General features: G+C 50.6%; 1 protein-coding gene across 2 annotated transcripts in view; it reads left to right on the forward strand.

Annotated features, from left to right (window-relative positions):
• The window catches only part of LOC133418484 (NACHT, LRR and PYD domains-containing protein 4-like), a 35,805-nt gene extending 22,126 nt beyond the window's left edge, over window positions 1–13,679 (forward strand). For both annotated transcript variants that reach the window (XM_061707190.1, XM_061707191.1), the window contains 2 exons: window positions 12,625–12,671; window positions 12,775–13,679. In XM_061707190.1, the coding sequence (XP_061563174.1) occupies window positions 12,625–12,671; window positions 12,775–13,337 (610 nt within the window). In that variant the 3' untranslated portion in view covers window positions 13,338–13,679. The remainder of the gene's footprint in view (window positions 1–12,624; window positions 12,672–12,774) is intronic.
• Window positions 13,680–16,458: the final 2,779 nt, after the last annotated feature.

A 16,458-nucleotide genomic window follows, 5' to 3' on the forward strand; every position in this document is an offset into this window, starting at 1 on the left:
AGGTAGGACACTCTCAGGTAGGACACTCTCAGGTAGGACACTCTCAGGTAGGACACACTCAGGTAGGACACTCAGGTAGGACACTCTCAGGTAGGACACTCTCAGACTGGACACTCTCAGGTAGGACACTCTCAGGTAGGACACTCTCAGGTAGGACACTCTCAAGTAGGACACTCAGGTAGGACACTCTCAGGTAGGACACTCTCAGGTAGGACACTCTCAGGTAGGACACTCTCAGGTAGGACACACTCAGGTAGGACACTCAGGTAGGACACTCTCAGGTAGGACACTCAGGTAGGACACACTCAGGTAGGACACTCTCAGGTAGGACACTCTCAGGTAGGACTCTCAGGTAGGACACACTCAGGTAGGACACTCTCAGGTAGGACACTCTCAGGTAGGACACACTCAGGTAGGACACTCTCAGGTAGGACACTCTCAGGTAGGACACTCTCAGGTAGGACACACTCAGGTAGGACACACTCAGGTAGGACACACTCAGGTAGGACACTCTCAGGTAGGACACTCAGGTAGGACACTCTTGGTAGGACACTCTCAGGTAGGACACTCTCAGGTAGGACACTCTCAGGTAGGACACACTCAGGTAGGACACTCTCAGGTAGGACACTCTCAGGTAGGACACACTCAGGTAGGACACTCTCAGGTAGGACACTCAGGTAGGACACTCTTGGTAGGACACACTCAGGTAGGACACTCTCAGATAGGACACTCTCAGGTAGGACACACTCAGGTAGGACACACTCAGGTAGGACACTCTCAGGTAGGACACTCTCAGGTAGGACACACTCAGGTAGGACACACTCAGGTAGGACACTCTCAGGTAGGACACTCAGGTAGGACACTCTTGGTAGGACACTCTCAGGTAGGACACTCTCAGGTAGGACACTCTCAGGTAGGACACTCTCAGGTAGGACACTCAGGTAGGACACTCTCAGGTAGGACACTCTCAGGTAGGACACTCAGGTAGGACACTCTCAGGTAGGACACTCTCAGGTAGGGCACTCTCAGGTAGGACACTCAGGTAGGACACTCAGGTAGGACACTCTCAGGTAGGACACTCTCAAGTAGGACACTCAGGTAGGACACTCAGGTAGGACACTCTCAGGTAGGACACTCTCAGGTAGGACACTCTCAGGTAGGACACTCAGGTAGGACACTCTCAGGTAGGACACTCTCAGGTAGGACACTCTCAGGTAGGACACTCAGGTAGGACACTCAGGTAGGACACTCTCAGGTAGGACACTCTCAAGTAGGACACTCAGGTAGGACACTCAGGTAGGACACTCTCAGGTAGGACACTCTCAGGTAGGACACTCTCAGGTAGGACACTCTCAGGTAGGACACACTCAGGTAGGACACTCTCAGGTAGGACACAGGACACACTCAGGTAGGACACTCTCAGGTAGGACACTCTCAGGTAGGACACTCTCAGACTGGACACTCTCAGGTAGGACACTCTCAGGTAGGACACTCTCAGGTAGGACACTCAGGTAGGACACTCTCAGGTAGGACACTCTCAGGTAGGACACTCTCAGGCAGGACACACTCAGGTAGGACACTCTCAGGTAGGACACTCTCAGACTGGATACTCTCAGGTAGGACACTCTCAGGTAGGACACTCTCAGGTAGGACACTCTCAGGTAGGACACTCTCAGGCAGGACACACTCAGGTAGGACACTCTCAGGTAGGACACTCTCAGGTAGGACACTCTCAGGTAGGACACTCTCAGGTAGGACACTCTCAGGTAGGACACTCTCAGGTAGGACACTCTCAGGTAGGACACTCAGGTAGGACACTCTCAGGTAGGACACTCTCAGGCAGGACACACTCAGGAAGGACACTCTCAGGTAGGACACTCTCAGGTAGGACACTCTCAGGTAGGACACTCTCAGGTAGGACACTCTCAGGTAGGACACTCAGGTAGGACACTCTCAGGTAGGACACTCTCAGGCAGGACACACTCAGGTAGGACACTCTCAGGTAGGACACTCTCAGGTAGGACACACTCAGGTAGGACACTCTCAGGTAGGACACTCTCAGGTAGGACACAGGAGACACTCTCAGGTAGGACACTCTCAGGTAGGACACTCTCAGGTAGGACACTCTCAGGTAGGACACACTCAGGTAGGACACTCAGGTAGGACACTCTCAGGTAGGACACTCTCAGGTAGGACACAGGAGACACACTCAGGTAGGACACTCTCAGATAGGACACTCTCAGGTAGGACACTCTCAGGTAGGACACACTCAGGTAGGACACTCTCAGGTAGGACACTCTCAGGTAGGACACACTCAGGTAGGACACTCTCAGGTAGGACACTCTCAGACTGGACACTCTCAGCTAGGACACTCTCAGGTAGGACACTCTCAGGTAGGACACTCTCAGGTAGGACACTCTCAGGTAGGACACTCTCAGGTAGGACACTCTCAGGTAGGACACTCTCAGGTAGGACACTCTCAGGTAGGACACTCTCAGGTAGGACACTCTCAGGTAGGACACTCAGGTAGGACACTCAGGTAGGACACACTCAGGTAGGACACTCTCAGGTAGGACACACTCAGGTAGGACACTCAGGTAGGACACTCAGGTAGGACACACTCAGGTAGGACACTCTCAGGTAGGACACTCTCAGGTAGGACACTCAGGTAGGACACTCAGGTAGGACACTCAGGTAGGACACTCTCAGGTAGGACACTCTCAGGTAGGACACTCTCAGGTAGGACACTCTCAGGTAGGACACTCAGGTAGGACACTCAGGTAGGACACTCTCAGGTAGGACACTCTCAGGTAGGACACACTCAGGTAGGACACACTCAGGTAGGACACTCAGGTAGGACACTCAGGTAGGACACTCAGGTAGGACACACTCAGGTAGGACACACTCAGGTAGGACACACTCAGGTAGGACACTCTCAGGTAGGACACTCTCAGGTAGGACACTCTCAGGTAGGACACAGGAGACACTCAGGTAGGACACACTCAGGTAGGACACTCTCAGGTAGGACACAGGAGACACTCAGGTAGGACACACTCAGGTAGGACACACTCAGGTAGGACACTCTCAGGTAGGACACACTCAGGTAGGACACTCAGGTAGGACACTCTCAGGTAGGACACACTCAGGTAGGACACTCTCAGGTAGGACACTCAGGTAGGACACTCTCAGGTAGGACACTCTCAGGTAGGACACTCAGGTAGGACACACTCAGGTAGGACACTCAGGTAGGACACACTCAGGTAGGACACTCAGGTAGGACACACTCAGGTAGGACACTCTCAGGTAGGACACTCAGGTAGGACACTCTCAGGTAGGACACTCTCAGGTAGGACACTCAGGTAGGACACTCTCAGGTAGGACACACTCAGGTAGGACACAGGAGACACTCTCAGGTAGGACACACTCAGGTAGGACACTCTCAGGTAGGACACTCTCAGGTAGGACACTCAGGTAGGACACTCTCAGGTAGGACACACTCAGGTAGGACACAGGAGACACTCTCAGTTAGGACACTCTCAGTTAGGACACTCTCAGGTAGGACACTCTCAGGTAGGACACTCTCAGGTAGGACACTCAGGTAGGACACTCAGGTAGGACACTCAGGTAGGACACACTCAGGTAGGACACTCTCAGGTAGGACACAGGAGACACTCAGGTAGGACACTCTCAGGTAGGACACTCTCAGGTAGGACACTCAGGTAGGACACTCTCAGGTAGGACACTCTCAGGTAGGACACTCAGGTAGGACACTCTCAGGTAGGACACTCAGGTAGGACACTCTCAGGTAGGACACAGGAGACACTCAGGTAGGACACACTCAGGTAGGACACACTCAGGTAGGACACAGGAGACACTCAGGTAGGACACACTCAGGTAGGACACACTCAGGTAGGACACTCTCAGGTAGGACACTCTCAGGTAGGACACACTCAGGTAGGACACACTCAGGTAGGACACTCTCAGGTAGGACACTCAGGTAGGACACTCTCAGGTAGGACACTCAGGTAGGACACACTCAGGTAGGACACTCTCAGGTAGGACACTCTCAGGTAGGACACACTCAGGTAGGACACTCTCAGGTAGGACACTCAGGTAGGACACTCTCAGGTAGGACACACTCAGGTAGGACACTCTCAGGTAGGACACTCTCAGGTAGGACACTCTCAGACTGGATACTCTCAGGTAGGACACTCTCAGGTAGGACACTCTCAGGTAGGACACTCTCAGACTGGACACTCTCAGGTAGGACACACTCAGGTAGGACACTCAGGTAGGACACTCTCAGGTAGGACACTCTCAGGTAGGACACTCAGGTAGGACACACTCAGGTAGGACACTCAGGTAGGACACTCTCAGGTAGGACACTCAGGTAGGACACTCAGGTAGGACACTCTCAGGTAGGACACACTCAGGTAGGACACTCTCAGGTAGGACTCTCAGGTAGGACACTCTCAGGTAGGACACTCAGGTAGGACACTCTCAGGTAGGACACTCAGGTAGGACACACTCAGGTAGGACACTCTCAGGTAGGACACTCAGGTAGGACACTCTCAGGTAGGACACTCTCAGGTAGGACACTCAGGTAGGACACTCTCAGGTAGGACACTCAGGTAGGACACTCTCAGGTAGGACACTCTCAGGTAGGACACTCAGGTAGGACACTCTCAGGTAGGACACACTCAGGTAGGACACTCTCAGGTAGGACTCTCAGTTAGGACACTCTCAGTTAGGACACTCTCAGGTAGGACACTCTCAGGTAGGACACTCTCAGGTAGGACACTCAGGTAGGACACTCAGGTAGGACACTCAGGTAGGACACACTCAGGTAGGACACTCTCAGGTAGGACACAGGAGACACTCAGGTAGGACACTCTCAGGTAGGACACTCTCAGGTAGGACACTCTCAGGTAGGACACTCTCAGGTAGGACACTCAGGTAGGACACTCTCAGGTAGGACACAGGAGACACTCAGGTAGGACACACTCAGGTAGGACACTCTCAGGTAGGACACAGGAGACACTCAGGTAGGACACACTCAGGTAGGACACACTCAGGTAGGACACTCTCAGGTAGGACACTCTCAGGTAGGACACACTCAGGTAGGACACACTCAGGTAGGACACTCTCAGGTAGGACACTCTCAGGTAGGACACTCAGGTAGGACACTCTCAGGTAGGACACTCAGGTAGGACACACTCAGGTAGGACACTCTCAGGTAGGACACTCTCAGGTAGGACTCTCAGGTAGGACACACTCAGGTAGGACACTCTCAGGTAGGACACTCTCAGGTAGGACACACTCAGGTAGGACACACTCAGGTAGGACACACTCAGGTAGGACACTCTCAGGTAGGACACACTCAGGTAGGACACACTCAGGTAGGACACTCTCAGGTAGGACACTCTCAGGTAGGACACACTCAGGTAGGACACACTCAGGTAGGACACTCTCAGGTAGGACACTCAGGTAGGACACTCTTGGTAGGACACTCTCAGGTAGGACACTCTCAGGTAGGACACTCTCAGGTAGGACACTCTCAGGTAGGACACTCAGGTAGGACACTCTCAGGTAGGACACTCTCAGGTAGGACACTCAGGTAGGACACTCTCAGGTAGGACACTCTCAGGTAGGACACTCTCAGGTAGGACACTCTCAAGTAGGACACTCAGGTAGGACACTCAGGTAGGACACTCAGGTAGGACACTCTCAGGTAGGACACTCTCAGGTAGGACACTCTCAGACTGGACACTCTCAGGTAGGACACTCTCAGGTAGGACACTCTCAGGTAGGACACTCTCAAGTAGGACACTCAGGTAGGACACTCAGGTAGGACACTCAGGTAGGACACACTCAGGTAGGACACTCTCAGGTAGGACACACTCAGGTAGGACACACTCAGGTAGGACACTCTCAGGTAGGACACTCTCAGGTAGGACACTCTCAGGTAGGACACTCAGGTAGGACACACTCAGGTAGGACACTCTCAGGTAGGACACTCAGGTAGGACACTCTTGGTAGGACACACTCAGGTAGGACACTCTCAGATAGGACACTCTCAGGTAGGACACACTCAGGTAGGACACACTCAGGTAGGACACTCTCAGGTAGGACACTCTCAGGTAGGACACACTCAGGTAGGACACACTCAGGTAGGACACTCTCAGGTAGGACACTCAGGTAGGACACTCTTGGTAGGACACTCTCAGGTAGGACACTCTCAGGTAGGACACTCTCAGGTAGGACACTCTCAGGTAGGACACTCAGGTAGGACACTCTCAGGTAGGACACTCTCAGGTAGGACACTCAGGTAGGACACTCTCAGGTAGGACACTCTCAGGTAGGACACTCTCAGGTAGGACACTCAGGTAGGACACTCAGGTAGGACACTCTCAGGTAGGACACTCTCAAGTAGGACACTCAGGTAGGACACTCTCAGGTAGGACACTCTCAGGTGGGACACTCTCAGACTGGACACTCTCAGGTAGGACACTCTCAGGTAGGACACTCTCAGGTAGGACACTCTCAGGTAGGACACTCTCAGGTAGGACACTCTCAGACTGGATACTCTCAGGTAGGACACTCTCAGGTAGGACACTCTCAGGTAGGACACTCTCAGGTAGGACACTCAGGTAGGACACTCTCAGGTAGGACACTCTCAGGTAGGACACTCTCAGGCAGGACACACTCAGGTAGGACACTCTCAGGTAGGACACTCTCAGGTAGGACACTCTCAGGTAGGACACTCTCAGGTAGGACACTCTCAGGCAGGACACACTCAGGTAGGACACTCTCAGGTAGGACACTCTCAGGTAGGACACTCAGGTAGGACACTCTCAGGTAGGACACTCTCAGGTAGGACACTCTCAGGTAGGACACTCTCAGGTAGGACACTCAGGTAGGACACTCTCAGGTAGGACACTCTCAGGCAGGACACACTCAGGTAGGACACTCTCAGGTAGGACACTCTCAGGTAGGACACACTCAGGTAGGACACTCTCAGGTAGGACACTCTCAGGTAGGACACTCTCAGGTAGGACACAGGAGACACTCTCAGGTAGGACACTCTCAGGTAGGACACTCTCAGGTAGGACACTCTCAGGTAGGACACTCTCAGGTAGGACACACTCAGGTAGGACACTCTCAGGTAGGACACTCTCAGGTAGGACACAGGAGACACACTCAGGTAGGACACACTCAGGTAGGACACTCTCAGGTAGGACACTCTCAGGTAGGACACACTCAGGTAGGACACTCTCAGGTAGGACACTCTCAGGTAGGACACACTCAGGTAGGACACTCTCAGGTAGGACACTCTCAGACTGGACACTCTCAGCTAGGACACTCTCAGGTAGGACACTCTCAGGTAGGACACTCTCAGGTAGGACACTCTCAGGTAGGACACTCAGGTAGGACTCTCAGGTAGGACACTCTCAGGTAGGACACTCAGGTAGGACACTCAGGTAGGACACACTCAGGTAGGACACTCTCAGGTAGGACACACTCAGGTAGGACACTCTCACGTAGGACACTCTCAGGTAGGACACTCAGGTAGGACACTCAGGTAGGACACACTCAGGTAGGACACTCTCAGGTAGGACACTCAGGTAGGACACTCAGGTAGGACACTCAGGTAGGACACACTCAGGTAGGACACACTCAGGTAGGACACACTCAGGTAGGACACTCTCAGGTAGGACACTCTCAGGTAGGACACAGGAGACACTCAGGTAGGACACTCAGGTAGGACACACTCAGGTAGGACACTCTCAGGTAGTACACACTCAGGTAGGACACACTCAGGTAGGACACTCTCAGGTAGGACACTCTCAGGTAGGACACAGGAGACACTCAGGTAGGACACTCAGGTAGGACACTCTCAGGTAGGACACACTCAGGTAGGACACACTCAGGTAGGACACTCTCAGGTAGGACACTCTCAGGTAGGACACTCTCAGGTAGGACACTCTCAGGTAGGACACACTCAGGTAGGACACTCTCAGGTAGGACACACTCAGGTAGGACACACTCGGGTAGGAAACACTCAGGTAGGACACACTCAGGTAGGACACTCTCAGGTAGTACACACTCAGGTAGGACACTCTCAGGTAGGACACTCTCAGGTAGGACACTCTCAGGTAGGACACTCTCAGGTAGGACACACTCAGGTAGGACACTCAGGTAGGACACACTCAGACTGGACACTCTCAGGTAGGACACACTCAGGTAGGAAACACTCAGGTAGGACACAGGAGACACTCAAGTAGGACACTCAGGTAGGACACTTTCAGGTAGGACACACTCAGGTAGGACACTCTCAGGTAGGACACTCTCAGGTAGGACACTCTCAGGTAGGACACACTCAGGTAGGACACTCAGGTAGGACACACTCAGACTGGACACTCTCAGGTAGGACACTCTCAGACTGGACACTCTCAGGTAGGACACTCTCGTAGGAAACTCTCAGGTAGGACACTCTCAGGTAGGACACTCAGGTAGGACACTCTCAGGTAGGACACTCTCAGGTAGGACACACTCAGGTAGGACACTCTCAGGTAGGACACTCTCGTAGGAAACTCTCAGGTAGGACACACTCAGGTAGGACACTCTCAGGTAGGACACACTCAGGTAGGACACTCTCAGGTAGGACACTCTCAGGTAGGACACTCTCGTAGGATACTCTCAAGTAGGACACTCAGGTAGGACACTCAGGTAGGACACACTCAGGTAGGACACTCTCAGGTAGGACACTCTCAGGTAAGACACTCTCAGGTAGGACTCTCTCAGGTAGGACACTCTCAGGTAGGACACTCTCAGGTAGGACACTCTCAGGTAGGACACTCAGGTAGGACACAGGACACTCTCAGGTAGGACACTCTCAGGTAGGACACTCAGGTAGGACACACTCAGGTAGGACACTCTCAGGTAGGACACTCTCAGGTAGGACACACTCAGGTAGGACACTCTCAGGTAGGACACACTCAGGTAGGACACTCTCAGGTAGGACACTCTCAGGTAAGACACTCTCAGGTAGGACACTCTCAGGTAGGACTCTCTCAGGTAGGACACTCAGGTAGGACACTCTCAGGTAGGACACACTCAGGTAGGACACTCTCAGGTAGGACACACTCAGGTAGGACACTCTCAGGTAGGACACTCTCAGGTAGGACACTCTCAGGTAGGACTCTCTCAGGTAGGACACTCTCAGGTAGGACACTCTCAGGTAGGACACTCTCAGGTAGGACACTCAGGTAGGACACAGGACACTCTCAGGTAGGACACTCTCAGGTAGGACACTCTCAGGTAGGACACTCAGGTAGGACACAGGACACTCTCAGGTAGGACACTCTCAGGTAGGACACTCAGGTAGGACACACTCAGGTAGGACACACTCAGGTAGGACACACTCAGGTAGGACACACTCAGGTAGGACACAGGACACTCTCAGGTAGGACACTCTCAGGTAGGACACTCTCAGGTAAGACACTCTCAGGTAGGACACTCTCAGGTAGGACTCTCTCAGGTAGGACACTCAGGTAGGACACTCTCAGGTAGGACACACTCAGGTAGGACACTCTCAGGTAGGACACTCTCAGGTAGGACACTCTCAGGTAGGACACTCTCAGGTAGGACACACTCAGGTAGGACACTCTCAGGTAGGACACTCTCGTAGGAAACTCTCAGGTAGGACACACTCAGGTAGGACACTCTCAGGTAGGACACACTCAGGTAGGACACTCTCAGGTAGGACACTCTCAGGTAGGACACTCTCGTAGGATACTCTCAAGTAGGACACTCAGGTAGGACACTCAGGTAGGACACACTCAGGTAGGACACTCTCAGGTAGGACACTCTCAGGTAAGACACTCTCAGGTAGGACTCTCTCAGGTAGGACACTCTCAGGTAGGACACTCTCAGGTAGGACACTCTCAGGTAGGACACTCAGGTAGGACACAGGACACTCTCAGGTAGGACACTCTCAGGTAGGACACTCAGGTAGGACACACTCAGGTAGGACACTCTCAGGTAGGACACTCTCAGGTAGGACACACTCAGGTAGGACACTCTCAGGTAGGACACACTCAGGTAGGACACTCTCAGGTAGGACACTCTCAGGTAAGACACTCTCAGGTAGGACACTCTCAGGTAGGACTCTCTCAGGTAGGACACTCAGGTAGGACACTCTCAGGTAGGACACACTCAGGTAGGACACTCTCAGGTAGGACACTCTCAGGTAGGACACTCTCAGGTAGGACTCTCTCAGGTAGGACACTCTCAGGTAGGACACTCTCAGGTAGGACACTCTCAGGTAGGACACTCAGGTAGGACACAGGACACTCTCAGGTAGGACACTCTCAGGTAGGACACTCAGGTAGGACACTCTCAGGTAGGACACACTCAGGTAGGACACTCTCAGGTAGGACACTCTCAGGTAGGACACTCTCAGGTAGGACTCTCTCAGGTAGGACACTCTCAGGTAGGACACTCTCAGGTAGGACACTCAGGTAGGACACAGGACACTCTCAGGTAGGACACTCTCAGGTAGGACACTCAGGTAGGACACTCTTGGTAGGACACTCTCAGGTAGGACACACTCAGGTAGGACACTCAGGTAGGACACTCTCAGGTAGGACACTCTCAGGTAGGACACACTCAGGTAGGACACTCAGGTAGGACACTCTCAGGTAGGACACTCTCAGGTAGGACAGTCTCAGGTAGGACACTCTCAGATAGGACACTCTCAGGTAGGACAGTCTCAGGTAGGACACTCTCAGGTAGGACTCTCTCAGGTAGGACACTCTCAGGTAGGACACTCTCAGGTAGGACACTCTCAGGTAGGACACACTCAGGTAGGACACTCTCAGGTAGGACACTCTCAGATAGGACACTCTCAGGTAGGACACACTCAGGTAGGACACACTCAGGTAGGACACTCTCAGGTAGGACAGTCTCAGGTAGGACACTCTCAGGTAGGACACTCTCAGGTAGGACACTCTCAGGTAGGACACTCTCAGGTAGGACAGTCTCAGGTAGGACACTCTCAGGTAGGACACTCTCAGGTAGGACACTCTCAGGTAGGACACTCTCAGGTAGGACACTCTCAGGTAGGACACACTCAGGTAGGACACTCAGGTAGGACACTCTCAGGTAGGACACACTCAGGTAGGACACACTCAGGTAGGACACTCTCAGGTAGGACACAGGAGACACTCTCAGGTAGGACACTCTCAGGTAGGACACTCTCAGGTAGGACACTCTCAGGTAGGACACTCTCAGGTAGGACACACTCAGGTAGGACACACTCAGGTAGGACACTCTCAGGTAGGACACTCTCAGATAGGACACTCTCAGGTAGGACACTCTCAGGTAGGACACTCTCAGGTAGGACACACTCAGGTAGGACACTCTCAGGTAGGACTCTCTCAGGTAGGACACTCTCAGGTAGGACACTCTCAGGTAGGACACTCTCAGGTAGGACACACTCAGGTAGGACACTCTCAGGTAGGACACTCTCAGGTAGGACACTCAGGTAGGACACTCTCAGGTAGGACTCTCTCAGGTAGGACTCTCTCAGGTAGGACACTCTCAGGTAGGACACTCTCAGGTAGGACACACTCAGGTAGGACACACTCAGGTAGGACACTCTCAGGTAGGACTCTCTCAGGTAGGACTCTCTCAGGTAGGACACTCTCAGGTAGGACACTCTCAGGTAGGACACACTCAGGTAGGACACTCTCAGGTAGGACTCTCTCAGGTAGGACACTCTCAGGTAGGACACACTCAGGTAGGACACTCTCAGGTAGGACTCTCTCAGGTAGGACTCTCTCAGGTAGGACACTCTCAGGTAGGACACTCTCAGGTAGGACACACTCAGGTAGGACACTCTCAGGTAGGACTCTCTCAGGTAGGACACTCTCAGGTAGGACACTCTCAGGTAGGACACTCTCAGGTAGGACACTCTCAGGTAGGACACTCAGGTAGGACACTCTCAGGTAGGACTCTCTCAGGTAGGACACTCTCAGGTAGGACACTCTCAGGTAGGACACTCTCAGGTAGGACACTCAGGTAGGACACTCTCAGGTAGGACACTCTCAGGTAGGACACTCTCAGGTAGGACACTCTCAGGTAGGACACTCTCAGGTAGGACACACTCAGGTAGGACACTCTCAGGTAGGACACTCAGGTAGGACACTCTCAGGTAGGACTCTCTCAGGTAGGACACACTCAGGTAGGACACTCTCAGGTAGGACACTCTCAGGTAGGACACTCAGGTAGGACACTCTCAGGTAGGACACTCTCAGGTAGGACACTCTCAGGTAGGACACTCTCAGACTGGACACTCTCAGGTAGGACACTCTCAGGTAGGACACTCTCAGGTAGGACACTCTCAGGCAGGACACTCTCAGGTAGGACACTCTCAGACTGGACACTCTCAGGTAGGACACTCAGGTAGCACACTCTCAGGTAGGACACTCTCAGGTAGGACACTCTCAGGCAGGACACTCTCAGGTAGGACACTCTCAGACTGGACACTCTCAGGTAGGACACTCTCATCTCTGCTTCCTCTGAGAGACTGATCTGGTCTGATCCTCCTCCTCCTTCCAGGGTGGAGCCTGCTGGACAACGATGGCTGACACCAGGTCTGAGGAAGTGTAAGTGTGTTTTTATTCAACCATCTTCACTCGTTCATCAGTCCATCAGTGATCAATAACTGATCAATAATAACTGCAGCTGCTTGTTTGTTCTCTCCATCAGATTCCTGTCGACTCACCGTCGACACAAACACAGTCAACAACGACATCCAACTGTCTGATGACAACAGGAAGATGACGTATGTGGAGGAGGATCAGTCGTATCCTGATCATCCAGACAGGTTTGATGGTTATGATCTTCCTCAGCTGCTGTGTAGAGAAGTTCTGACGGGTCGCTGTTACTGGGAGGTCCAGTGGAGCGGAAACGTTAATGTATCAGTGAGTTACAGAAGAATCAGCAGGAGAGGAGGCTCTGATGACTGTGTGTTTGGATGGAACGATCATTCCTGGAGTCTGGACTGTTCTCCAGGTGATCAGTACTATGTCCGTCACAATAACAGAGAAACATCCACCACCTCCTCATCTCCATGTCCAGACTCTGGCAGAGCAGCAGTTTACGTGGACGTTCCTGCTGGAACTCTGTCCTTCTATGAAGTCTCTGTCTCTGACAGACTGATCCACCTCCACACCTTCAACACCAGCTTCTCTGGACCTCTCTGTGCTGGATTTGGACTCTACAGGTCCTGGTCCTGGTCTGATTCCTCAGTGTCTCTGTGTCCAGTTTAGTCTCCAGAGTCTCCGGTCAGAGAAACTGTCTCTGTTGGATCCTGGACTTGGACTCTGGTTCTGGTTCCTCAGTGTCATGATGATGATGATGATGATGATGAAGGTGATGATGATGATGATGATGATGATGATGGTGATGATGATGATGATGATGGTGATGATGATGATGATGATGATGATGATGATGATGATGATGATGATGATGATGATGATGATGATGAAGAAGAAGGAGATAATCACCATTTATCTTACATTTTTTGGTTTATTGTATTTTTATTTGATCTTTTTCACATTTAAACATGAAATGATTTACTGGATGTTGATGTTTGATCATAAATTAAATTTGTATCTATCTATTCTTGTTTTATTCTTGATTCTGTCTCTAAATGTTTTCATGTTTGACTCTAGATTCTTAAAGTCTTGTTTCTTCCCTGAAAGAAAGTTTGAACTTGAAATCTAAACATTTCCATTTTCCATTCAACTTTTACAGTTTTTACAATATTTGATTGATTATTCCGATTGTTTTAATTGGATTCCTTCAGTTTTCAAAGTTGTTTATTGTAAAAATGAGGTGAGAAGATGGAAATATTCATGTAACATCCAACATGTAAAAACATCATCAGCATGTGTAAAAGTATTCAAGTACTGGATCAGTGTGAAGATGAAGTGATGACTCCTCTTCCTCTCTGACCTTCAACTCCTGGGTGGAGGTCACATGTTCTCTTGGTGCTGGTGAGGGTTTCTGCAGGAACTCCAGCTTCCTCTCACTGCTTCACCTAAATGGAGGGATGAGACCTGGTCTGGATGGATGGAGGGATGAGACCTGGTCTGGATGGATGGAGGGATGAGACCTGGTCTGGATGGAGGGATGAGACCTGGTCTGGATGGAGGGATGAGACCTGGTCTGGATGGAGGGAGGGATGAGACCTGGTCTGGATGGAGGGATGAGACCTGGTCTGGAGGGAGGGATGAGACCTGGTCTGGATGGATGGAGGGATGAGACCTGGTCTGGATGGATGGAGGGATGAGACCTGGTCTGGATGGATGGAGGGATGAGACCTGGTCTGGATGGATGGAGGGATGAGACCTGGTCTGGATGGATGGAGGGATGAGACCTGGTCTGGATGGGTGGAGGGATGAGACCTGGTCTGGATGGAGGGATGAGTTTTGTACATCTGAATTCTTTTGTGCGTACGTGTAAATTCCACGCACGGATTCACGTTGAAATCCACGCACTCTTAGTCCATGAGGCCCCTGCTCTCCAGCTGCTCATAGAATAAATATCTCCTCCATCAGGCAGAAATGTTTTGTTTCCCAAATTCTTTAGAACATCTTCCCTCTTTACGAGTTCTCAGATCGTTGATGTTTTTACTTCCAATCCATGACTTAAGCACAACACTGTTGGAAACAGCTGAATCTGAGATGCTGCTATCCACTAGCTAGATATCTTGATGTCACAAGAAACTGACCAAAAAAGGTTCTTGATAGATGTTTGCTACTTTATTTTCTTTCATTATATCTTGATATTTTATTTTGTACATTTTGTACAGTCTGTTCTTATAGTTACTTATTCTTATCCTATATGTTGTCCACTGTTACTGTGTGTAATGCTGCCGCTACACCACAATTTCCCAGCTTGAGATAAATAAAGTATATCTATCTATCTTTAATAGGAGGTTCTAGAGGATACAAGCACATTAATTAGTGTTTGTGCGTTGTTCTGCCCTCTTCAAAAGAGTCCCCCTTCCTCAACTAGGCAGACAGATAACTCCTTCCACACACTGTAGCGAATAATGATGGCTTTATTGTGTACAGCATATGAATTGGGTAAAACTGAAATAAAAAGAATACAACAATGAACACTTATTGGATAAACCCCATCAATCAACATATTTCTCGGTACCTTAAAGGTATAAAGCACGTGAGGCTACAAATATAAAGCTGCAATATAGCTGACAGAACACTACAAACTGAACTACAACTGATAAACAGCATGAAACAAAATACAAGCTCAGATTAAAACAAATGTAACTTCAATATAATATATGTATCTTAAAACCGTACTTACAGACAATTCTTTCATTAACTGATTCCCCAAAAAAGGATGGAGATCAAGAGGATGTTCCTAATCTTTGTGACATTACGGAGATGGAAAAATGCTATTTTACAAATATGATTAATATATGCATGAAACTAACAGGAATAAAGAGAGATGATCGCAGTTTAGGAGATTTAATACATCGTTAGCATGCTAGCGGGTCAAACATCCATCAGGCTCCTCGATGCAGGAGAGATGCCGAGGAAAAGCTACAGAGGATTTTTGAAGATCACAAAATGATGAACACTAAACACTAGGATTGTCATAAACAGAGCTGAGCTTTCAGAGACCAAACATCCGTCTGCTGCTCTGTAGCCAGGCTAACGCTAATGTTTCTATCACACACAGCTGATTTATTGATCTGTGGATCGGACAGAAGCAGGCAGGTCTTCATCGTTTTCATAGTTCACATCATCATCATCTTCATCCCTGTTCACCTGTGGAAACATACAATGTTCTTGTAATTCATGTTTTCACCACCAGAGGGAGATCAAGATCATATTTACATGATAATGGACCGTTCTTAATGGTTCCTGTGAAATTGATCTACAATTATAAACTCTTTCTCAACAGTGTTGGGGGTAACGCGTTACAAAAGTAACGCAATTACAGTAATGTATTACTATTTGCTGTAACGCAGTAATATAACGCATTACTAATACATTTTCTGTAATATTTTACTCGTTACAATCTAAGTAACGCGCGTTACAACGCATTTTAACCCGTTTAGCTGTTGTTTTTTAAAGAATTCACCAACACCGCGTCCGCGAGACATCCCGACAACAGAAAAAAGCGTTGGGAACGCGGCGCGGCGGAACGTAGCGCCGCTGGACACTGTTTGTGTGGGGACTGTTCAGTGAGCAGAGCCGGCAGGGAAAAGTCAACAGTGCGGCGTGTCCGCGTGTAACTTAAATCTACCATGGTCTCAGCGTTAGGGCTCGGCCAAGTGAGGCTTTATTAATATATGGGCTTTATACATTTATTAAATATATATGAGCGCGGAGTCGGCGAGGAGCTGCGCGC

This window comes from Cololabis saira, chromosome 18 (genome assembly GCF_033807715.1).
Source record: "Cololabis saira isolate AMF1-May2022 chromosome 18, fColSai1.1, whole genome shotgun sequence".
In the NCBI taxonomy this organism is placed as follows: domain Eukaryota; kingdom Metazoa; phylum Chordata; class Actinopteri; order Beloniformes; family Belonidae; genus Cololabis; species Cololabis saira.